Genomic DNA, 24,036 nt, shown 5'->3' on the forward strand with positions numbered 1-24,036 from the left:
ATTCCTAATCCAGTAGACTAGCCTATGAAGGCTCATGATTTGGGTGTTCGATTTTCATTAGGTCCACCTAATGGGAGGGCTCCAGTAGCTCCAGTTATACTAGTGATTCTTGTATAGACACCTCTGACTTCTCTTGCAGGATCACCTAGATATGTAGATGCTTCACTTGAATTTGATCCTAATTCTTTTGATGAGGAACCTGTTCATAGAACATCTTCTGATAGTAGTGTTGGTCATTCTCCTCTTCGACCTAAGTGGTGGGCTAAGACACTTGCTGATCTTCAAGATGATGAACTCATTGATGGGAAAACTGCTCGGAAAAAGAAAAAACCTATAGAGTTAGTTAACTTTTCTTGCATTACCAACATTCACAGTGTTTGAACCTCAAACATATTCCGAGGCTAAAGAAATACCACAGTGGGAACAAGCCATGACATTTGAACACCAGAGCCTGTTGAAGAATAACACCCGGGTCCTTTTTGATCTTCCACGAAGGAAAAAACCCATTAGCTACAAATGGGTTTACAAAATCAAATACAAGTCCAATGGTACTTTGGATAAGTACAAAGATTGTTTAGTTGCAAAGGGCTTTTCTTAGCGTTGGGGCATTGATTATGAGGAGACCTTTGCTCCTACTGCAAAGATGAGCACAATCAGATTAGTCCTAGCCTTGGCATCACAGGTTGGCTGGAAGGTCCATCAGATGGATGTAAAGAGTGCTTTCATGAATGGTGATCTACAAGAAGAGGTCTCTATGACATAGCCTCCTGGTTTCAAGGTTGTTGGTAAAGAACCAGGTTCTTAGACTGGTGAAAGCTCTTCTCAATGATTTGAAGCAGGCCCCTAGAGCATGGTACATGAAAATTGTTAAGTACCTCAGTGATCAAGGCTTTGAGAGGAGTTCTTTAGAATCAAATTTTCACATCAAGACTACTGCCAGTGACATCATCCTTCTAGTCGTTTATGTGGATGATTTGATCATCACTAAAAGTTTGACATCTTTGATTCAATGAATCAAACAGAGTTTATGCCAGTCTTTTGATATGACTGACCTTGGGCTCATGCATTATTGCCTAGGTGTTGAGGTTTGGCAACAGTCTACTGGTATATTCATTTCTCAATCCAAATATGCTAGGGCTTTGTTAGACAAGTTTCGTATGCAAAATTGCAAGCACGCATCTACACCCATGTAGAAAGGTCTAAAGTTGTCAGCCGAGTCTGATTCTCCTCTAATTGATGATACTGCATACAGGCAACTAGTAGGCAACCTCATCTATCTCTCTGCTGCTAGACTTGATATCAAATTCATAGTCAGCTACATCTCACGTTTTATGACAGCTTGTAAAGCTGATCATTGGATAACAACAAAGTGTGTGCTTCATTATGTGAAGGGTATTATTGATTATGGACTTCTTTACTCCTAGAGTTCTAATCCTAAACTTAGTGGATTCATAGATTCAGACTGAGCAGGTTTTGTTGATGATAAAAAGTCAACTTTCGGATGTGTTCAATTTGGGTTCCGGTGCCATCATATGGACTAGTAAGAAGTAACAATGGCTGAATACAGAGGGATAGTTAAGGCAGGTTGTGAAGCTGTTTGGCTTCGTTGGATGCTTGGGGATATGTAGATGTCACAAGCAGGCCCAACAACTTACTTTGTTGATAGCCAAGGTGTTATCAAGTTAGCTCGAAATTCAATCTTCATGAACGAACCAAGCATGTAGATGTACACTATCACTATATACGACAATTGGTTGAAGATGAGACAATTGACTTGCAATGGATTCCTATAGCAGATCAGACTGCAAACATTCTCACCAAGCCTTTAAGTCCTGATAAGTTTGTTCAATTTAGAGAACAACTTGGTATTGTCGATAGATTAACGATTGAGGGAGGGTATTACGATAATAGGTAGTTTCTATTATCATTATTTACTATTTAATGGTTATCTATTGTAATATCCTGTAAATGTTAGAATCTTTCTAATATTTAGTTTTTTGTATCTCAAATAGAATGTTTATATTCTTTATGATTGTTTCCTAAGGAAACATCGTTCATTCTTTTGTATATAGTGATCTCTTGATCATTGTTAATATTAAGCAAGTATTTACCAATTACTTCGTAATATTGACAACTATAATTTAAAAATACAAAAAGATTGAAGTTACAATAGTATAATAATGACTTAAATTATAATTAACATTCTATTTGAATTAAATTTGAAAATTTGAAGTTACCTTCATATTTTCTATAGTTTTTCATGCATAAGGGTTGTTGAAGACTATGCTTGAAATCCTCTCTCCTTTGGGCTTCTTTGAATAAAATGAGTCTATCCATGCTTGACTTACCAACATTTGTTTCAAATCTATTAGTGAACTGTTAATGCTTTGCAACATTAAGAAAACCTTTCAAATTGTGTGACAACCGATCTTACCAATGCTTTCCCTTGAGTGTGATCTCTCACTAAATGAAGAACCAAAGGATGATTTATTTTTGTGAAGCTCCTTGCACCATCTTTATCAATGTCACCCAATCAAGTTTTCCTATACCCCCTAAAAGAACACCAAGGTCATGTGCTGCACAAGGTGACCAAACAAAGGGTCCTGAGTTTGTCTTGGAGGATTCTCCTAGTTGCCTTATATGTTGGTGCATTATTCATAATTACTTGCACAACATTTTCTATTCACACCATCACAACTTCCTCCAATGTTAGAGATAGTTTCTGCATTTTTTAAGTTGTTGGAGGCGTCTATTGATTTCCATAAAAAAAAACTCACCTTTGTAAGCTACCAACAAATTAATAATGGTTTATTTTTTCTCATTTGTCCCCCCATCAAAAAGAATAGTGCAGCCATATTCTTTGCATTCCCTTTTCAATTTTCAACCATTACCCTTGCCCTTTCAGTTGCATTCATGAGCAACCTACAAGTACAAAGTGAAATTAAGTTCATAACATTAATTTTTAAGTTGAACATAAGTTATTATAAATTAAAGAACGTAAATTTAGTCTAAAATTCAACATAAATTATGATGTATATGTTAGCAAAAGAATGTAAATTAATGTACCTCCACCTCATGCATTTGTAAGAAGGTTCCTTGTAGCCATTTCTTGCAACTATCAATGCAATGACCAAATTGTTCCAATGAGGATCACTCGCAACATTAAAAGGAATGTTGTAAGTGCAAAAACTAAAACAGTCAATATTTGCATGTTCATGCAGCTCCTTGTTTCACCTAGTAGTTATCAATGCCATTTGTGATAGTGCAGCCGTATTCTTTGCATTCCCTTTTTAATTTTTGACCATTACCCTTGCCCTTTCAGTTGCATTCATGAGCAACCTACAAGTACAAAGTGAAATTAAGTTCATAACATTAATTTTTAAGTTGAACATAAGTTATTATAAATTAAAGAACATAAATTTAGTCTAAGATTCAACATAAATTATGATGTATATGTTAGCAAAAGAATGTAAATTAATGTACCTCCACCTCATGCGTTTGTAAGAAGGTTCCTGTAGCCATTTCTTGCAACTATCAATGCAATGACCAAATTGTTCCAATAAGGATCACTCGCAACATTAAAAGGAATGTTGTTAAAGTACAAAAACTAAAACAGTCAATATTTGCATGTTCATGCAGCTCCTTGTTTCACCTAGTAGTTATCAATGCCATTTGTGATCCAAGTGTGTGTGGCCACACAAAAACTATGTGCTATGCCTGTAGATGTTGTTGCTGGCATTCTTCTAGAAGTATATGAAGTTGAGGTGATGGTTGATTTGTTTAGATATGCAGAAGAGATCCAAATATGCCCTGATATGTATTTTCATCAAATTCCAGCTGGAGTAGACCACCTTGAGAAGCAGATATGGATTCTGCCATGGCTTCCTTTGCCCTCTTCCTTTGCAGTTTTTTCTCTTCTACAGCTGCAAGTAGGATATTCATTTCTCTTTTTATATCTTTGGTGGTCCCAGGACAAGCCTTAGCATCACAATAAATAATGCTTGCAAGATGACATTTGAGGTGGTTTGTGCCTTCATGATATATTTCTTTGTATCTAATGCTATAAACTGATCTTGGTTTCATTCCTTCATAGCCATATTTCCAAGCAAGGTCTCTAGCTCCTACAGGACAATTGTCTATGAATAATGGTGCTGGCATTGATAGGGAAGAGCTTGAGATTGAACTGGATGAAGAAGCTTCTCTATTTGCCATTATAAATGAACTCAACATGCAAAGTGAAAGCACAACATATTAAATTTTTAAAGTAAACAATGAAGCTAAATTAGTTTAAATTAGTAAAATTAGTTTAATCTAAAGATTCTTAACATTTTCTTTAAAAAAGGATTAAAATGAAAAAAAAAGTTGGTTATGTATAACAGTGAAAATGAAATTTTCAGAAAAGTTTGGCAAAAAAGGTTGATGAATCTTATTTTGCGGAATTTAAATATGAATAGACCACTATATATTAGCAGTGATGATTTTATTAAACCAGATGCAGCAAAAGTGAAATAAATGTTTAGTAAAGAACAATGAAAATGAAAAACAAAAAACATACATGTGCTTCCAATTTGTCTTTGAAGTTAAAAAAATCATGTCTAATCTTCTCTCTTTGATGTAAAATCAATAAAAATGGCGTGCTTGCTGGTTAGGAGGGTTTTGTTGCCTTGGACAGAAAAAAGAGCAATTTTAATAATAGAATGGTCGTTTTTGCAGCCGTGGCCTTTTTACCCATGCAGTCATGTTTTTTTCATGAACTCATCAATTCTTGGGAAAAAACTTACGATAAACTTGACAAATTTTTTTTGTCCAAGACTTGACAAGATTTTCCCGCAAGATGGCATAAAAGTTCACCTAGCATTTGACTTGGCAAGTATGTCATCATTGATTATGACAATGATTTGGGCTAACCTTCATTCTTGATTTGAAAGAATGCAAGATGGAGTTCAGGAGCTAATATAAATGCTTGTGGAGATCATGGGTCACTAGCACTTATTAAATGGTCATGAAATTTGGCATGGGTAGATTTGCTAAATATTATGCCCGACTTGCTGCATGAGGTCTTTGATGGGTAGATAATGACATGATGAACTTTGGTTAAGAAGAATGGGGAGAAAAATATGATGAATAGTTGTCAAGGTGATCCCAAGGACATAGTGAAGGATAAGAGGCCACGGATGTAATGTCCCCTTTTGAATAGCAGCCTAGAAGACCATTTAACCTATCTTATTCCGAAAGGCTAAATGTGGCAGCAAGGGAATAATTTGAATTTAATATTATTATGTAACAAAGTACATTTTAAGGGTAATGTAATTTAATTACTTAATGAAGTGTTATAAAGTGAACTTAGTGAAATATTTAAAAGGTGAAAAATAAAGTTACCTTATTATTGGAACTCAAATGATTTATTTCAAGTAAGAAACTGAAAAGGTTCTCAAAAATATTTTACTGGTTTGCTAAAGGAACATTTTAGAACTCATTTTTACTATGCTTGGATTATGTCTTCCATTTGGTAATTTGGAAAGCTTTTTTGGGAGTTGAAACCCTAGGAGGGAAGCCCTAAGTGTACTTGTAATGCCCCCTTTCTAGCATTATGTTGTACAAGTTTTTTGTTAGCCTATTTCTCCATGGTCTTGTAGGCTAACCAAGACCTTTAAGGGATCTTGAGGATATTAAATATTTGGCCTAGTCAGTTTTAGTTGGTGTTTCTAAGGTGTTTTGGTGGGGTTTTGTGATACTTAGTATTTATAGTAAGTCGATCGGGCCAGGTCAGTATCATCAGTGGTCAATGAATAATATTTCGTCGATAGTAATCGTTAATTTCATCTAAAGATTTCAATAATCATTTGTGATTATTAACTCATTTATCAATAAATTTTTGGTATAAAGTTATATTAAAATATTTAACTTCATCGATATGGGGACAGAAGTTAAAGCGAAAGTTATTTAAATATTACAAGTTCCCCATTATTAGAGATATTTGGAGACTTACATATATAAAAAAGAATATATCTGTATTTATCCCACATTGGCTCGTGAAATGTAAGGGATTTACTGGGGATGTTATAAAAGGCTTTTGAATGCTCAGTTCAAATATGCTGGATTTAATAAGAAATTTATGAATTGTTGAAATGTTCATCTTTGAGGGCTTGGAGGATGAATCCCCTCTTTGCTAACAATCACTATGTTGCTGGAAGACATAATCTGGGGATTTGATTGAGCACCAATGTAAAATCTGATTTTACTATTTAGCTGTTCATTTCCATTTGAAGGAGTTGCAGACTTTCAAGGAGATCAATATGAGAAGTTGGAAGTTGCGAGTGAATTGAAATTGTTATGAACTACCTTTTCTTGGCTGGCCATATCAATCTGATGACTGCTGGGAGTTTGGTTGATCTGTACAAAGCTGGGAAAGTGATGTACAGATTTATGCACCATTTGTAAGCACAGTACATGCCTGAAACTCATTAGAGGAGATCCGTACCAGTTTGGAGTTCATCTGCAGAAAAGTCGTACAAGTCTGAGATCACCTGGAGTAGGACTGTACAGGTTTGAAAGAGCTAAGTGGAGGCCGTACAAGACTACAGTCAATTGGAGTTTGCCATACATACTTGAAGGGTCCTGTATGAAGTCTGAAACCGTCAGGCGGTTCACATCAAGAGAGTTAGAAGAGGACTGAAGCTGTATATGCATTAAGCAATCTGCATTCAGTCTGGATGGCAATATGTGGTATGCAAATATAGTGTAATAACATTATTAGGGTGAAGCACAGAAGCTCTCAGCTGATACTGTATTTCAGAATTAATGATTTTGAACAGTGAATATATATATATATTCGAGTTTGGTTCCGATATTTTTGTTGATACTATAGTAAGTTACGTTTTTGAAACATTCTTGTCTTGTGTCAATAATATATCCATTTACACTACTGTAAACTCAGAACAAAACTAAAATGAGAAGTAAAAACAGTTTTCACATGGTAGTGCAAGATTCTACCCTAGCTGGTTGTTGGAGGAATCTCACAGATTTCTGAGGTTTCATCAATGGGAGTTCCAAATTTGTGAAGTCGTCGTTAAAGACAAATTTCCTAACTGACAAAGTTAAAAGTTTACCAGGTGAGTTATGTATATGAGGAAGGGTGATTTCAATGTGCTGGGTGTTATGGTTTGAGGTAAAACATTATCGTTGTGGTTTGGTATATCTGTGTGCAGGATGAAGGTTGGGTTTATTTAAAAATAGTAAATACTGAGCGGTTGCATTTGACGAATAGTTATATTGGGACGTCAAGATAACTCCTTGTTCTTGGCATTGGATTTGAGATGAATGCATTGTTTAATAGCTGAAGGCTGCTTGATTTTAACTGCAGTCCAGGTGTGTGAAGGTTAGAACATCAAGTTTCATGTTACAATCAATATTACCAAAGGCATTTGAAGTGATGGATGACATGGCTGTGCTTCATATCTGTACATGGGAAAGCATTCTGACCAGTATTGAAGGTATTGCCTAATGCCTGCTACAAACCTTAGGACAGATAAGTCAAATCCCCTGCTGAGTGGTTATTGTAACTAACAGATCTTATTTCAAACCTATACTCTCAGTCGTGAATCATCTACTGCCAGGTTGAGCCTTTATAGAAGGATGTTCTGTTGTATTCACCCTTTCAGATTGGGACACAGCAAGCTAAAGACCTTACCTTGCCAAGATTTGCGCATCTTGATTGATTTCATCAGCCACCAGGAAGATCTTGGCTTGGAGGTAGGAAAATTTTAGCTAGCTGGGACATTGTTTGGTCTGTATTGAAAATTATATTGTATTTCTAGTTATTCTGAGGAAGCTATAAGGTCAGCAACAAATATATATTTTCATGTATTCCTGAGTTTTTAAAATAATGTTCAAGCATGCAATCTGATTATAGTAACAGAAGTTAGTCTTCAATTCAGTATTTAGGTGTTCACAACTCTATATTCTATTTGAAAACATGCATGTGGATGTCAATTGAAACTTGGCAATGCATGAACCTGCAATTACATTTGAATATAAACCCGCAAACTGTTCAGAAGGGTGAAATATTTCTTGAAGGAAATTCTACAGAGGAAGCCTTTATAAAAGTTTATTTCTGAATAAGTGTTAGTTATTGATGTGGAGGCTGTTCTGACATAGAGAAACTATGAGTCAATGTTTTTGGTTAAATTGATGAGTACGATTGGGCTGAACATATAGTCAAGAAGATAAACAAAAAGCTTTATTAGTGTTATATACAAGGTAGTGGGACACTCAACGTGCATTGTATGCATGATTGCTGTTATCTAATTTTCGATAAAATGATAAGGAATATTTGCATTAGCTTTTAATAGAAGTGAATTCACTTGTTTGTTTTTTATATGGAGGAAGTGGTGAATTCTCTGCTGAAGTTGAGGCAGTTGATTGATGCAGGTTAGGAGAAAATAAAATTCAAAGGTTTCCAAGCCTTCTTTGTTGATTTTCACAAGAAGCTTGAAACAAATATTTACCATAGTGGTGACAATTTCTACAAATGTGTCTTATATGACAAACCTGGTTGTCTGGTTGAAAGTACGAGAAAAGAGTATGATAGTCTGCACATGCCTTTATTAGAGGCACACATCCATCTCATATACATGAAAATCTATTTTTGAAAAACTGGTCATAGAGGAGCTGAATAAGAATTGGAAGATAATGATGAGTTGATACAAAGAACAGATAGGATGGAAATTACAATTGTCTCAAGTTCTGACTAAGAGGCAGGGGTTACAATTAACAGTTGACCAGAAAAATCCTTTGGTATACACTGCTGATTTCCATGAGGCTTAGTATCAATCTAACAGGTTTGAAACTTTGGGAAAGAGCAATCAAAAATTTCACTGATCAAGCAGAAGAGGAAAAACAACATCCCCAAGGATGAAGTGGAGTGCCTAAAGAATTTACGAGTGGCTGGATAGGTACTCAACATACTAATAGTGGGAAGATGTTAAATATGTTGCCCTTGCTGGAGTTGAAAGAGGGTTGGAAGCTTTAACACTAAACCACTCGAGGGCATCAGCAGATAAATAACGATGAGATCATACAGCACATTACCAAGTGTAGCTGCAGCACATTGCTTCCTTGGGGCCTGAATAACAATTTCCGGATGAATTCTTGGATGAATTTAGACCTGTAATAGAGATGGTGGCAGCTATTAGTGACAAATTGCAATGAAACCAACCTAGCTTGGTAGAATAAGTTCAGTCAGTTGGGGGATGCCTATATGTTTTAGTGTGGATGGGAAAGAAGTGGGCTTAATGTATTTTCCATGTACGAGCATAAAGTTAACCAAGTTAGATTTGCTGCTAGACAGTTGAGTATATTTTTCTTGTGAACTTAACCTGAAAAGGATGTCCCCAAAGCATAGGTTTTGGTGATAAGTTGATAACAGTTAATATATTAATATGGACATGGGAAGTGATGTATCATCCTTTTTATGGCAATGTAGAGCTGTTTACTACTTAATTTCCACTACATACAATGGGTATGCTGAATATATTTCTTATCTGTAAAATCATACGTTTGATCCTTGTGCATGTTACCAATCCTCTAATTGTAAATTAGGATTACCGATAGTGGACACATGAACACAAATAGGCAAGCTGCAAGGAAATCAATTTAATTTCTTCCTTTTCATTTCTTGAGGACACCATTGACCTATTTGATTGCTTTGTTCAGGTTGGGCCTAAAAGAGCTCGAGAGATGTGGTTTCTCTGCCGATTTTATAGTGCAAAGGAAGCAAAGGAAATGGGCCTAGTCAACGTTGTTGTCCCGGTAAGATACAATCAACTTCTGTTTGATTGAATTAAATTAATTGTTTGATTTACAAGAATTCAGGCGTCTGTTTCAAACTACAGTGGTTATGTTGCTTTATTTTAATGGACATGTTTTTTGTGAAGAAACAATATACTCAAATAGTTGAATACATCCACTCAAGTTTATCACATGGTTCTTTAAGCTAGAAGCTTTTATTCTACTTTTTAAAATTCATTACTTTCTATCGTTACTATTTATTCCAAAGATCTCATGTAACGTGTCTCTTTAGATTGACATTCATACATTGAGTGAGTCATGTTTAACTTGTATATTTGAAAACTCGTTGTCGAAACATTGGATGCATAAACACTGCATGCTGTTATGCCTGGTTATTTTTCAAATTGTTTTAAAGTATCCTACATGCATAACAAGCAGCACATATTGAGGTGAGACACAATACCATGTCATCATATGAATCCAAACAAACCTATCTTTTCCAATTGTTACCCAATATTGTAAGGAGGGAGTCAAATACTCCAAATCAATCTTGTTGCTAAATCCATGTATCTTGTGGCTGGTAAATTATTTCTTTTAAAGTCAATTTTGTATTTGCAGTGGACTGAATAGATTAATTATTAGAGTAAAAATAATTTTCGATATATGATGTGATCCAAAATAGCTATAAATAACAATGTGTACCACGTGATAATTTATAAGAACTTTAAAGGAGTGTTCTAACATGGTAAATTGAATAATTATACCACATAATGTAATGTCCCCATTTCTGCTAGCATCAGAGTTTGAGGGATTAGCCTATTATTATGATCCTCGTAGGCTACTTATTGTGGATAAAGGGTTTTCTGATGAAAAGGCTTGGCTTGGGAGGATCCTGTCTTCTCCACAATTCTGTAAGCTATAGATTGGTCTTTGTTTGGCTCATATTGGATTTCGTTTGGGCTTTGTTTTGTGTACTTACTATTTGTGGTAAGTCAGGTGCTGATTGAGATGGGCTCTTTCTACTTTTGGATAGTGCATTGGGTCATATGGGGAAATAATAGGAGCGACTTCTATTTCAGACAACATATTTGAAGGATAAGTATTTGGGGAGTTATTGTTTTGGTGGCCATATTATTATTAAATCATTAATGACTTATTATAAAGTTATAATTTAACTTTATAATTTCACTTAAATTTAGGGTTGAGTCATCATTGGAAGGGGCAATTTATTTAATTAATTATAAGCCTAAGCCAAGTATTCAATGTTATAAAGTGATGTGTTGGAGAAGCTTTGTAAGTGAAGTTACATTTTGGAAACAAAAGGGCATTTGGAGATTATAAATATGAGCTCATTGCGAAGGAAAAATCATCTAATTGTTTATTTGCTTTTGATGCTTGTGAAGAGTTTTACTGCGGCTGATGATTTATTTGCTTTTGCTGAGGTGTATGGGTTTGGTATTTTAGTTTGAAGTGGGTTTCCTCATACTGTTCTTAATGTGGCCTGAGGAGAGAATTGGCTGGTGATATCTTCCATTACCATTGCTGAGGTAAAGTGGTATTAATTGTTCTGCATTTGATTTAAGAGCTTTATATTCCTGAGAATTGGCATTGGGAAGTTTGGAGACTTCCCTACTGTTCATTCTGTGGTTGGGAAGACATTCTACCTGTTATTCAATTGCATTCAAGGCTGGGAGATGTTACTGATGTTCTGCATACCACTGAGCATTGACTGGGCCTAGAAGTTTCAGTAGTGGCATTTCCTTTTACTGTAATTTATGTGACTGGGGAAACGATCTTGATTGAGGAGTTTGGCTGATTATATATTTGCCCTAGGCATCCTGTTATCTTGCAAATCAAGTGTGACTATGTGACTTTCAACATCACTTGTCTAGAAGAAAAAAAGACTAATGCTGGGCTTTGTGCTAACGTGGGAGAAGTAAGGGGTTTTGCAGCAAATAATAACCCTGATCGGGCTGTATAAGACAGTCATTTGATCTGCATTCTAATTGCTGACTGGGTGTATTATCTTTCTTGCCATGACCACTGACTGGACGGCCATTTCCTCTGCTGCGAATTAGTTCTAGCTGGATGTCCATAGTTCCAGTTTTTTCAAGTAATCGCAGTCCTGCTGAAGGTGCATTCAGAGCCGTATAAGATGGACTTCTGCTGCAAAAACGTCCAATCTGGTAACTTCAAGTATTCACTAGGCTGGGGATTGAACAGAGTGACTTTCAGCTTGACTTCTACAGAAAAAACCAGGTTCTGAAATTTATTTTACATAGTCGAAATGCATAGCAGGTTGGTTACAAATTCTGAATCTTTGGAAGTATAACTATTACTGATTCTTCACTCATGTTAAAATTCAGTTCTAAATATCGTACAAGTGAAAATAAGGTACATATTCATTTACTTTCAGTTTGAGATCAAACTACTAAATCATATTTCATTCCGAACAACAAAAGAATAGCATAAATGTGCTTTGTATTATACAACTGATAATTGCAAATTTGAAATGAATGGAAAATGCTGAAAGTAAAACCTCTTACACAATTGACCGTGAGAGTGGCCCCTAGTCTACTGATATATGTCTCTATTCTATGAAAATGCATAACATGAAAGAAGAGAATAGAAAAGGAAGGGTCATAGGGAACCAATCATTGCCTGTGATGACTGGTTGTGTTGCATTCATCCACTCCTGCTTGTTTGCTGCCTTGTATTATGCTCCCTCCACACCTCCAAATCCTGCATTTTCAGAAGAAAAGTGTTAGATCCAACAGATCTAAGCAATGACAAGATTGTCTCACCTCACCTAAGCATTCATACTCCTATCATGCTATGCATCTCCACAAAATAAGATTATATACCAACAGTAAAAGTGGCAAACAATCATACCAAAGAATGTTTTATTACTAGTATGTTTGTTTGCTATGCAGCGCCCCGTATCTAATAATTATGTGGATATAACCGTAGGCTCACACAAGGGTTATTGAGTCCGGCGTACTCATTAGAAACAACATTAATGGAGTTGATCATAAGAAGAATAATGAAGTATAAAGGGACATTCATTTATGAAACTTTTTACTTTTACAACATATATGTAAAACATTAAGGGGACAAGTCATCATAGCTTGAAACCTTTTGTTACAAAACATATTAGGAAAGTAAAAAAGAAGAGATTCAGCAAGAACATCTTAAAACATGAATTTCACAATCATCACCAAGCTAGTTCCTGGAAATGCATGAAGTGACAATGGGAGATTTCAGCATGTAAAACAGCAAAATCAAAAGGAAACTTTCAAAAGTGTATGAGCAGCTTCTGTTTACCGTACTGGGTAAAGAAATCAACGCACAAACAATAGATATGAATAGCAGAACTTCTTATTTTATTTGCATATGCCAAACAGTACATTATGCTTGAATTATGATTTACAATAATCCCGAAGGGTGTATAAATACTTTCTGAAGAACCTTCCCGAAGGGGTCCGTCGGCCACATACATGTCGCTATATAACAAGAACCTTCCCGAAGGGACCTGTCGGCTACATACAAGAACCTTTCCGAAGGGACCCGTCGGCTACATACAAGAACCTTCCCGAAGGGGTCCGTCGGCTACATAACAAGAACCTTTCCGAAGGGACCCATCAGCTACATACAAGAACCTTCTCGAAGGGGTCCGTATGCCATATTTATCATTTATGCAAAACTCGTACACCATATTATACTGAAAATCCGTATAGTGGCTAGAACCCGAAATCCGTATGGTGCCTATACGGTAGCATCTCCACTTGCTTCAAGATCTAAACACGGCCGGGGTTCTTGCTTTTAATACTCTGTTCATCATTCGCAGAGACCTTCAAGTACATTTGTGCGCGCTTCAGGGGCCCAAATCCGTTCGCCAATGTGCCAAATTGATAGACGCAATGCCTGCTATCGTGTGCAAAACCCATACTGTTGTTCTCAGTCTTACATGAATCGTTTCACTCCTGTAATCTTGTGACCAGAAGTTCAGGCGCTGAAAATTGCAAAATTCATATGGCAGCGTCCTAAGAAACCGTACACTGCATTATTGTTATAAAATCCGTACATCACATATTAAAATCCGTACTTTTCCAAGCTCCATAAAAATCCGTACATTATTTTCACTTCAGCTTCTTCCAAAATCCGTACATCGTATGGATGCAAACTGATGAAATTTGTACTGCATAAAAATCCGTACACTTGCCAGGGAATTTGTACAAGGGAAAAACGTACACTTGCTAAGGAAATCCGTACATGGGAAAACCGTACACTCTTGCCAAATTTATAATGGTAAGTAGGCCAAAATCCGTATGGTAGCTTTTCCTTTTAATTTTTTTTTTTCCAATTTTTCACTTGCAAAATCAATTTTCCCTTCGACCGTCAGCATCGTCGGTCTGCAACGACAAAGGGGTCGCCCGAAGGCCATTCTCTGATGCAGAAGTCTTTCGACTGTGGTAGACCTTCAGCTTCAAGCCATTCACCACCTAAGGCACTTCCTGTCCATCCAAAATCCGTAATTTTATTGCTCCATTGTCCCCTACTTCCCGAATCTAATACGGCCCGACCCACTTAACTTTGAACTTGCCCGGCTTGATCTCATTCCGGCCGTCGTACTTCAATATCCACTGTCCAGGCTGAAACCTACTACGCCTGTTCTGTGTCATCTCCATATCGCCCAGTTTGTTCCCGAAGCTCGCTACCATAGACTCCGTCAGCTGCCCATTGTGTCCGTCAATAACACATTCACTCTGTACTGCTACAACTTTTATTGAACCCTTCCTCTTTGTTGCCTGTGCAGACCGTATCGTGTGTCTTCCTTGCTACCGGTACCTTTCTGCTATATTTGTGGTTCAACGTAATAATTTCTTCCTACGCAGTCGTATAGTAGAATCTTTCCTTCTTTTGGGTTCGTATTGTACATTCTTTCCTTCAGATTTAGTGATACCCGCCTTTCCTTCTTCGGCTTGTCTGTATTCTTTCTGACATTCATTTCTTTCTTCGGCTTCTCTGTGTTCCTTCGGACATTCATTTCTTTCTTCGGCTTCTCTGTGTTCCTTCGGACCTTCATTTCTTTTTTCGGCTTCTTTGTGTTCCTTCGGACATTCATTTCCTTCTTTCTTACCTTCATCGATCCTTAGCATATTACAACTCGGAAAGAGCTCGTAATCCTCCATCTGCCAGTGGTAAAGACCATTTACTGAATCCAGATCGTCATCTCCTTCCAATCGTAGGACTCCTTCCTGATCAGGTTCCATACTCTGCCTCCTCTCATCGTTTTCTCCTTCGGAATCTGATGATAGAGCTTCTTCTCCAACCATCTGAGTGTGTAGATCGATGACATACTTCTAGCCTTTGCTTTCAAGTGATAAAGTATTTTTCTTCCAATCGTGTTTTGCCTTGGCTTGTATCAACCACCCTCGACCCAGAATAGCATTGTATCCTCTCCGCTTCAGTGGGATCACGACAAAGTCCAACAGGAACGGTTGTGTTCCAATCGTCACTGGTTGCACTGTGAGTACTCCAAATGGCTTATTCCATGTTGATCGACTGTTAACAACTGGAAGGTAGGTGGCCCAATGTCGGCTGTCCCAACTTTTTTCAAGTATCCTCTGGCAGCACATTGACACCGGATCCTCCGTCCACGATCGTGTCCATTAGCACAGTCCCGAGAATGCCCATTTCAACAACCACCGGATAGCGTCCGGATGAAAGAGCTAACAGCATCGGATCTTCTGCACTTGCGCCACTCTCCTCCTTTTTGTCCGTTGTACTTGCTCCACTTTCCTGCTCCCTTCCATGTTCTCCTGGGAGTTTAGTAGCGGGAATGATGTTTGTGAGTGCCGATCGGAGCTGAGGCATAGTGAGCAACAGATCATTTATCCTGACGGGTATCTTGGCTTGCAATATTTGCCGTACAATGTTCTGTTCTGTGCAGTTTAGTACGGAGGTACTCGGCGTGTCCTTCAGGTGTGTCGCTTCTATCTGCGTTGCTCTCTGGATCTCTACCCGTGCTTCCTCCAGTCTCTTCTTTTCCTTCGTCAGATCGGGGTATAGCTTTGCCTGCTTCCGAGTGATTGCAAAAACTTCTTCGCCCGTCCCGACGGTAATCAAGTTTACTCCAGACTTCGGGCATTTAGCATCGTCATGATCGCCAGGTCCACACCATCGGCATAGCAACTTCGGTGTGTTTGCCGTTGTGCACTCTCGGGCGAAGTGACCCCACAGATTGCATGCGCGGCATTGCACTATTGGCCGACCATTCGCATCATACTGAATTCGACTCCTTCCGCCATTATTGTTGTTGCTGCTATTGTTGTTGTTTTGACCGTGTTGGTTGTTTCTATATCCACCCGATGTGGCACCTTCCGTACTGGTGTTCCCGTTCCCTCCTGACGGGGATGCCTCCTGTGTCAGGAACATTTGCTGCAGTGTTCTTGTTTTCAAATTGAAAGGACATTCCTTTATCGAGTGTTCCATAACTTGGCAAATCTCACAAAATTGATTTTTTGGGCAGGATCCCTTCGTATGGCCTTCTTTCTTGCACTCCGTACACCATAGGTCATTGCCCTTAGTCTCCTTGTTCATGTTTTTGAACTCTTTCATCATCCGAAGCATGTCCTTTTAAAGAGAACGGACTTTCTTGTTGCTTCCCTCGTCATTGCTGCTATCTTCTCCTGAAGATGCATCATCATCTGAATCGGATGAGCTATTCTTCTTCTTCTTCTTTGTCTTCTGGTCACTTTCGAGGTTCATTGCCCGATTGTACGCTTCAATGTATGTTGATGGTGGCACGATCTTCATCTTCTTTTGCAACTTCGAGCGAAGGCCTTCAATGAACCATCTCTTTTGTAGCCCATCAGCTGGCTTATTCTCCATTTTATTGATCAGGTCCTTTAACTTCCTGGCGAAGACTCGGACTGTTTCATTCTTCCCTTGCTTAGTATTGAATATCTCTGCTACAATCTCATTATCATCTCGCAATATTTGAAATTCTGCAATAAATTCCTCCTTAATATTATCCCAACTGTTTAACTTCTGCGGAGCTGTGTCAGTAAATCAATCAATCGCAACACCCCGTAGGGTGGCTGGAAATTGTTGGACCCATTCGTTCGTATCTGTTATGCCATTTTCTCTCCAGATCGTTTCACATGTTTTATAATGTCGAATCGGATCGGTGGTTCCTTCACCATCAAATTTAGGCAACTTTTCTTTTGGACCTGCCATTATTACTATATGTTGGGGGTTTTGTTGTGTACTTGCGCTATTCTGAGCTCCCGCACTGTTCTGCACACCCGCGCTATTTTGAACACCCGCGCTGTTTTCTACTTCTACGCTGTTTGTAACACGTGTTGTTTTCGACTTCCGTGCTGTTTTCAACACCCACGCTGTTTTCGACTTTTGTGCTGTTTGGTGAAGAAGAGGTTTCGTCAACCGAAGCTGTTTGTTCCGGAAGTATATCTCGGACGAAGAGGTCACTTCACGCTCGTGCTCCTTCGGCACTTCGAGCTGTGCGAGTCGATCTCCTTCTGTTAGGATTCTCTTCCCGTGGAGTATGCAGGTTCAGAAACTCCTCCCTTGCTTTTTCCACTAAATCAAGCCGTTGTCGAGCCTCCTTCAACAATCCTTCTGTGCTCCTGTTTCCGTCGGCAATCTTCTGGAATCTCCTTTGGCGCTTTGTTTGCTAAGCCAGAATTAAATTTTCCTGTGCAACGCATATGTCATCTTTTTCTTTCAGCTTATTCTTATCTTTGTTCAACTGATTCGGCATTTAATTCATATCCGCCTACTTGCGTACCAGGTCCATCGGGCAACGGCACCAAATGTTTACCATACTGGGTAAAGAAATCAACGCACAGACAATACATATGAATAGCAGAACTTCTTATTTTATTCACATATGCCAAACAGTACATTATGCTTGAATTATGATTTACAATAATTCCGAAGGGTGTATAAATACTTTTCGAAGAACCTTCCCGAAGGAGTCCATCGGCCACATACAACATGTCGCTACATAACAAGAACCTTCCCGAAGGGACCCGTCGGCTACATACAAGAACCTTTCCGAAGGGACTCGTCGGCTACATGCAAGAACCTTCCTGAAGGGGTCCGTTGGCTACATAACAAGAACCTTTCCAAAGGGACCCGTCGACTACATACAAGAACCTTCCCGAAGGGGTCCATCAGCTGATACACAATTTCTACCGATGACAGCTTCTATGATTTCATGAATACTATGTAGAAAAAAATTGTACTCTAAATTTCTTAGCATAATTTTTTTTTCCAATATTGTACTTTTACGACATATATGTAAAACATTAAGGGGACAAGTCATCATAGCTTGAAACCTTTTGTTATAAAACATATTAGGAAAGTAAAAAAGAAGAGATTCAGCAAGAACATCTTAAAACATGATTTTCATAATCATCAGCAAGCTGGTTCCTGGAAATGCATGAAGGGACAATGGGAGATTTCAGCATGTAAAACAGAAAAATCGAAAGGAAACTTTCAAGAGTCTATGAGCAGCTTTTATGATTTCATGAATACTATGTAGAAAAAATTTGTACTCTAAATTTCTTAACATTAAAAAAAAAAAATTCCAATATTTACATTCAAAGAGGCTAGAGGTTTATCAGAATGTACGAATGTACAGGAGGTGCATATTTAAAGATCAGGCAAAGAGATGTTAGAAATATTTGCAAAAGTTTTGAAGCATTATATCTTTTCAAAGTTATACAACAGATGTAAAAACTTCAAAAATTGCAGCATCAACATTTAGAAAAGATCAGCCTATCAAAAAAGTAAAGAGGCAATTATACAACAGCAACAGGAGCATATTGACTGCAACTATGAGAGTGGATGACTGAAATGCAATAACACAAGTTATATAAATAATCTATGTGCAAGAGATTTACAGATTTAAGCTATGAGAAGATGAACAAAAGTATTCGAGGCAAACTCATACAGAGGAAAAAATGCAAGTTTTTTGATATATCCAAGAGAGATAAAGATGTTTCCAGCCACATGAAGCGGTCTCATCTGAAAAGTATTTTTTAGCAAGAAAGTTGTAAGGACAGAGAGCTAAAACAATGAAATTCTATCATGGGTTTTATTACAAAGTTTGCATTTACTCTAAAAGAAAAAATTATAACCAAATTGGTATTTCAGCAAATATGGTTATATTCTTTGAAAATTTGCTTTCACTCAAGGTTATCAATGCATACCTCTACTACCTAGATCTTTTTTCTATCAAAAATGTGTATAATGCATATGCTAAAAAGATTTTGCAAACAAACAAGAGAATGAAAGAGCTTCATACAAAGGAAAACACAAATTTAAAGATCTATAATGTTTACCAGCTATTGGGTGGATATTTTGCAACCGACAGTTTCGGGTACAATCCAGTCGCAAAATAGGATGACCAGCCACAACATGTGAGAGAAAGTCTCTCGTACATTAAAGGGAAGGCTCCCCGTTCTCACCGTTCCTTGAATCAACTCAAGGTAAGCAAGAAGTTGAGAGAGTTTGTAAAGGAGTGTTACTAATATTCTTTTCTCTTATCTTTCAGAAAAGAGTCCACTTACACACGGAGCGAGTAATGGGCAAGATGAAACCTCAAACTACACTTCTATCTAAAGTTGTAAACGGTGATACTGATAAACTAACATTAACTCAAAGGTTAGGTGAAAGCGTACTAGTTTGGCTCTAAGTCCAATTTTAGCCTATTCTATAAAAGTAACCTCTACCATTGGGGCACAAAGGCTTCCAGAAGTGGAGAATTCTAACTATTTTTTGTGAATTTGAGATGGTAATACAAGCTACAGTCAAAGCTCCTAGTCTATGTATTGCCACAACTGCTCCCAATCAAAGCTTCGAATCCGATTGCTTCTTAAATCACTATGCTCTATTATTGAACACAATAGTAACATGAATCAAAGACAATAGGCACAAATTACAGTCAAAGTTTTTAATTTGCTCTATCACAATTGCTTCTAGTCAAAGATTTGAATCAAATTGCTTCTTTTATTCACTTTTCTCCCGAATTGGTACTATACAATCAAAGTTATGCTTGCACAAGTTTGACAGAGCTTTCTTGCATACACCAAAAGATGATTTTTACAATGAAAGGGGGCTGGGGGGGGCGCTCCTTTATATAGGCAAAGGAGTTGAGAAAAAAGTGGAGAAAAAAGTGGGAGCAACTCAACCAACTTTGACCTGGTCTAAGAGAGAAATTATTGGGTTACATGCAACTCACATTACATGTAATTACACATTTTCATGTAATACATCCTCTTCAATTACAAACATGAAAGAAGAAGAAAAAGAAGAAAGAATTTTCTATGTGAATTGGAGTTAATTGATTGATTAACATTAAGCAATTGAATAACAAATTCAACTTAGAGAAATGTGAAACTAGTTTGAAAAAGTTTCATACTATTACCTGCATTTGGTGGTGACAATATGTAGAACAACACCAACGAAATGGAAATACACATGAATATGTGAGAAGAATGAAGATATGCTAATAATTTTTGAGTCCCAACAAGTATTTACCCACGTCTTACAAAAGAAATCTGCTACAAGTTCTTTGAATAAGATATAACTTAGAACTATTCCAAGAAGCGCGATATTTGTTCCAGCTGAAGATACCAGTCATGGCTACGCTTTGCTCAAACAAAGACACCCAGTCATAGCCAAAGGAGCCAAATGATATGGGAAAGAGCCACCAATCAATTGCGGGAGCCTCAAAATGGAGAACCGCATTACTATCATACTCCATCGTTAGAAATGGCCACGTCTGAACCAGAATAAGATGTTATGTCCCCTCTTTTGCGCTAGCTCTTTTGGTGCCTAGTTAATCTATCTCCACATCCGGATAGATTAACAACATTTCCAGAAAAGATGCCTGCCAGTCACAAGGGAAGATTTGACTTAAATTCATCATTAATGTATTAAAGTACTTTAATAAAGTTACTTTATGTTTTATTAAGACATTCACTTTATAAAGTGACATAAGTGACTAGAAGATGAAATTGGTGTTTTATCCCACATCTCTTATTCCAACAGTCTTCCCTCACTTTGAGGTTATAAAAAGGAGGCTCAGTCTTGGGAAAGACACAACGAATATATGCTTCTATTCAAATATTAAACTGATTGCTTCAATGCGATTCGAAATTCTCCCAAGGACGAAACCCCTTACGGAAGAACAGTGAGACTAGATGGAAACCTAGTAACTCACACTGTATTTGCAAAGCTAAATATGACTTGTTTGAGTCTTGGATGGTTAATGGAAAATGGAATTAGATAAAGAACAGAGGGTCATTACAGATAGGTTGCCATCAAAATTATTTGAGCAGAGATAATATACAAGGACACCATTTAGTATATTACAGAAGAAGACATCAAAGTAAGTAACAGACTCTCGTTTCAGTTATACACTGCCAACTTGTTTCCTAAGTATCATATTGCAGTACAGGATATTAGCTTTAAGGAACGACTATTCATTTAATCATTAAAAGCCGAGGATAGATGAACTTCCCAATATTACTAGCGGTAATGAGTTTCAGAACAAATACATAGACATCTACAAACTTGCGAGAGTCCAGTGTTTGGTAGTTGACTAGTCGTCTGTAACACACTAGTGAATGGAACCTTCTCACACCCATCCACCATTCATCCAGCTTACCTATACATAATCTCATGGGAGTTCCAGAAGTTGTGAAGGTTTTATTGTAGTCCCGATAGCAAGCCCAATAACCGATGGTAGTCGACTCACTGCATAGGGTGGCGATAATTGTAATGGGCAACCTGGAAATGCCCAAAAAACTAAACCAATTACTGAAATACATTTTTATGCAAACTGAAGATGGAACCGACGCTGAAATTATATTAATTGCCAAAATGATGAAATCAAGTACAAGCAATGTATTCCAAAGGCCAAACTCCAAGGGAATGACGTCTAGAATGTTACAAGAGAGGATGAGCGTCCTCTATTGCCAAGAAAGATATGTGATTCACACATCCAAGCTCTTATCAAATGTCATTCACAAAAATCTGATACTCAACAATGAGACTTTCACCTCTATTTATCCTTTTCCTTCACCCTTCTAGAAGGAACTAAAACATTAATTAATTGCAAGTGCTAGAAGCTTCCCCCTTCCAATAATTAATGCACTCTCTAGAAACTCCTCCCTTTGCAATACAATAATTAATTGTGCTTCTAGAAAATTAAATTACTAGAGGCTTCCGCCTTTCCAATAATTAATACACACTCTAGAAGCTTTTCCCTTGTAATACAATAATTAATTAAATTAATTAAATATAAAGTCACCTTTTAATTTTTAATTTATTTAATGACTTTATAAGAAATTAATTTAATTTCCTCTTATGCTCCACTTAGACTTTGGAGAACGTGAAGGCTAAAAGATGGGATCATTACAATCCGCCCTCCTTGAAATTGCTTGTCCTTAAGCAATCTCAGTCCTGTTTGCTGTAGCACCTGTTCACTCTCCCAAGTAGCATCTTCCTCTGGCAGATATCTTCATTTGACTAAATATTCTTTAATCAACTTGTTTTGCAAAGTCCTTTCTCTAGTATCCAGAATAGCCTTGGGAATTAATACGAGCTTTCCCTCCTCATTTAATGGTGGTAATTCTGCTGAAGGCACAACTCTCTGACCGATGGCTTTCTTAAGCCTTGACACATGAAACACATTATGTATCCGACTACCCTTTGGAAGCTCAATCTCGTAAGCAACCTCGCCCACCTTGCAAATCACTCTATGGGGACCACAAAACCTAGGCTTCAACTTCTCTGCTCCGCTTTTCTTGAATGATGACTCTCTATATGGTTGTAGTCTCAGGTAAACCATATCGCCAACCTCAAAACTGCACTCTATCTGGTGCTAGTCCGCATACAATTTCTGCTGATTTTGGGCTTGCTGTATATTCTCGTTGAGCACCCTCAAAATATCCTATCCTGCTAGAATTATTTCACTTTGGGCACTCTACTATCCCCCAAAACCAGATCTATGAAACTAGGTGCTTCATAACCATATAGTGCCATGAATGGAGTCATCTTGATGGACATATGATAAGTGGTGTTATAACAATACTCTCGCATATGTAGCCATTTGACCCAAACCCTCTGTTGTGCAGTCACATAATTCCTCAGATATCCTTCCACCCATTTATTCACAATCTCTGTCTGCCCATCTGTCTGTGGATGATAACTAGTGCTAAGTGTAAGATCAAGACAAATCTCCTAAGCTGCTCCCTGAATGCTTGATTCATGTAACTCTGGAATGTAGCAGGGGCATTGGTTAGCCCAAATGGCATAACCAAAAACTCAAAGTGGCCAAAGTGACACCAAAAAGCTGTCTTCTCAATGTCCCTCTCCCTCATCCTGATCTGATGATACCTTGACCGTAGATCAATCTTTGTAAAAAAGCATGCACCATGTAACTCATCAATCAGCTCATTTATTCGTGGGATGGGATATCTGTTCTTAATGGTTTTCTTGTTTAATGTCCTGTAATCGATGCACATGCGCATCGTCCCATCCTTCTTCTTTACCAACACTATTGCTGAAGCAAAAGGGCTCTTACTAGGCCTAATATGCCCTATTTCCAACAACTCCTTAATTGCCTTTTCTATCTCATCCTTATGTTTCTTAGGATGACGATAGGGAGTAATCATGACTGGTTTGGCTCCCTCCTCGAGCTCAATAACATGCTCTATCCCCCTGTCAGGAGGAACCCCATGTGGAATCTCGCCAAATACCTTAGTGTGCTTGTCAAGTATCTTCTGGATATCTGGTGGATGACTCTTCACCTGTGGCTCTTGTGAAGTTGGCATAGTGAAACATTCTGCTGCCAACTCTATGTTATTATGCCAAAAAAGTCCTTGCATTCTCCTCAGGGAAACTACTTTGCAACTCCCATCTGAAAGTCCTCTAAGTACAACAGTTCTTCCCTCATGCTGAAACTTAATATCCAATTTTGCTAGGTTAAGTGTGAATTCTACTAGCGAGACCATCCACACCATGCCAAGGATGACATCATAGTCTCCCATGTCTACCACATAGAACTCATCTTTCAATTCATAGCCATCTCCAAACCTGATATGAAGATTAGATATCTTCTGAGTGCATAATAGTTTGTCACCATTAGCTACCATAACTCTAAATCCGGCGTGCTCCTCAATCTGTAGATCTCTCTTAGCTACCACT

The 24,036-nt window shown here is 37.7% G+C and overlaps 2 protein-coding genes across 4 annotated transcripts in view; one reads left to right on the forward strand and one right to left on the reverse strand.

Moving 5' to 3' along the window:
• ECHID (enoyl-CoA hydratase/isomerase D) overlaps nt 1-24,036 on the forward strand; it is a 291,880-nt gene that overhangs the window by 219,263 nt on the left and 48,581 nt on the right. For all 3 annotated transcript variants that reach the window (XR_016358067.1, XM_089807443.1, XM_089807444.1), the window contains exon 7: nt 9,715-9,810. Coding sequence is in view for 2 of the 3 variants with exons in the window: in XM_089807443.1 (XP_089663569.1) it covers nt 9,715-9,810 (96 nt within the window). In the remaining variant the exon portion in view is untranslated. The remainder of the gene's footprint in view (nt 1-9,714; nt 9,811-24,036) is intronic.
• LOC149534260 (uncharacterized) lies at nt 15,310-18,392 on the reverse strand. The gene is made up of 2 exons (XM_089806356.1): nt 17,903-18,392; nt 15,310-17,779 (listed from the first exon to the last, which is right to left on the reverse strand). Exon 2 carries the CDS (start codon nt 16,420-16,422, stop codon nt 15,406-15,408), a length of 1,017 nt encoding a protein of 338 aa, XP_089662482.1. The 5' UTR covers nt 16,423-17,779; nt 17,903-18,392; the 3' UTR covers nt 15,310-15,405.

This window comes from Cupressus sempervirens, chromosome 10 (genome assembly GCF_028749045.1).
Source record: "Cupressus sempervirens isolate cs-2001-9-10 chromosome 10, ASM2874904v1, whole genome shotgun sequence".
NCBI classification, from domain to species: domain Eukaryota; kingdom Viridiplantae; phylum Streptophyta; class Pinopsida; order Cupressales; family Cupressaceae; genus Cupressus; species Cupressus sempervirens.

Bases quoted from the DNA above. Each gene is read 5' to 3' on its own strand.
- LOC149534260 (XM_089806356.1), bottom strand. From the start codon at position 16,422: ATGCTTCGGATGATGAAAGAGTTCAAAAACATGAACAAGGAGACTAAG.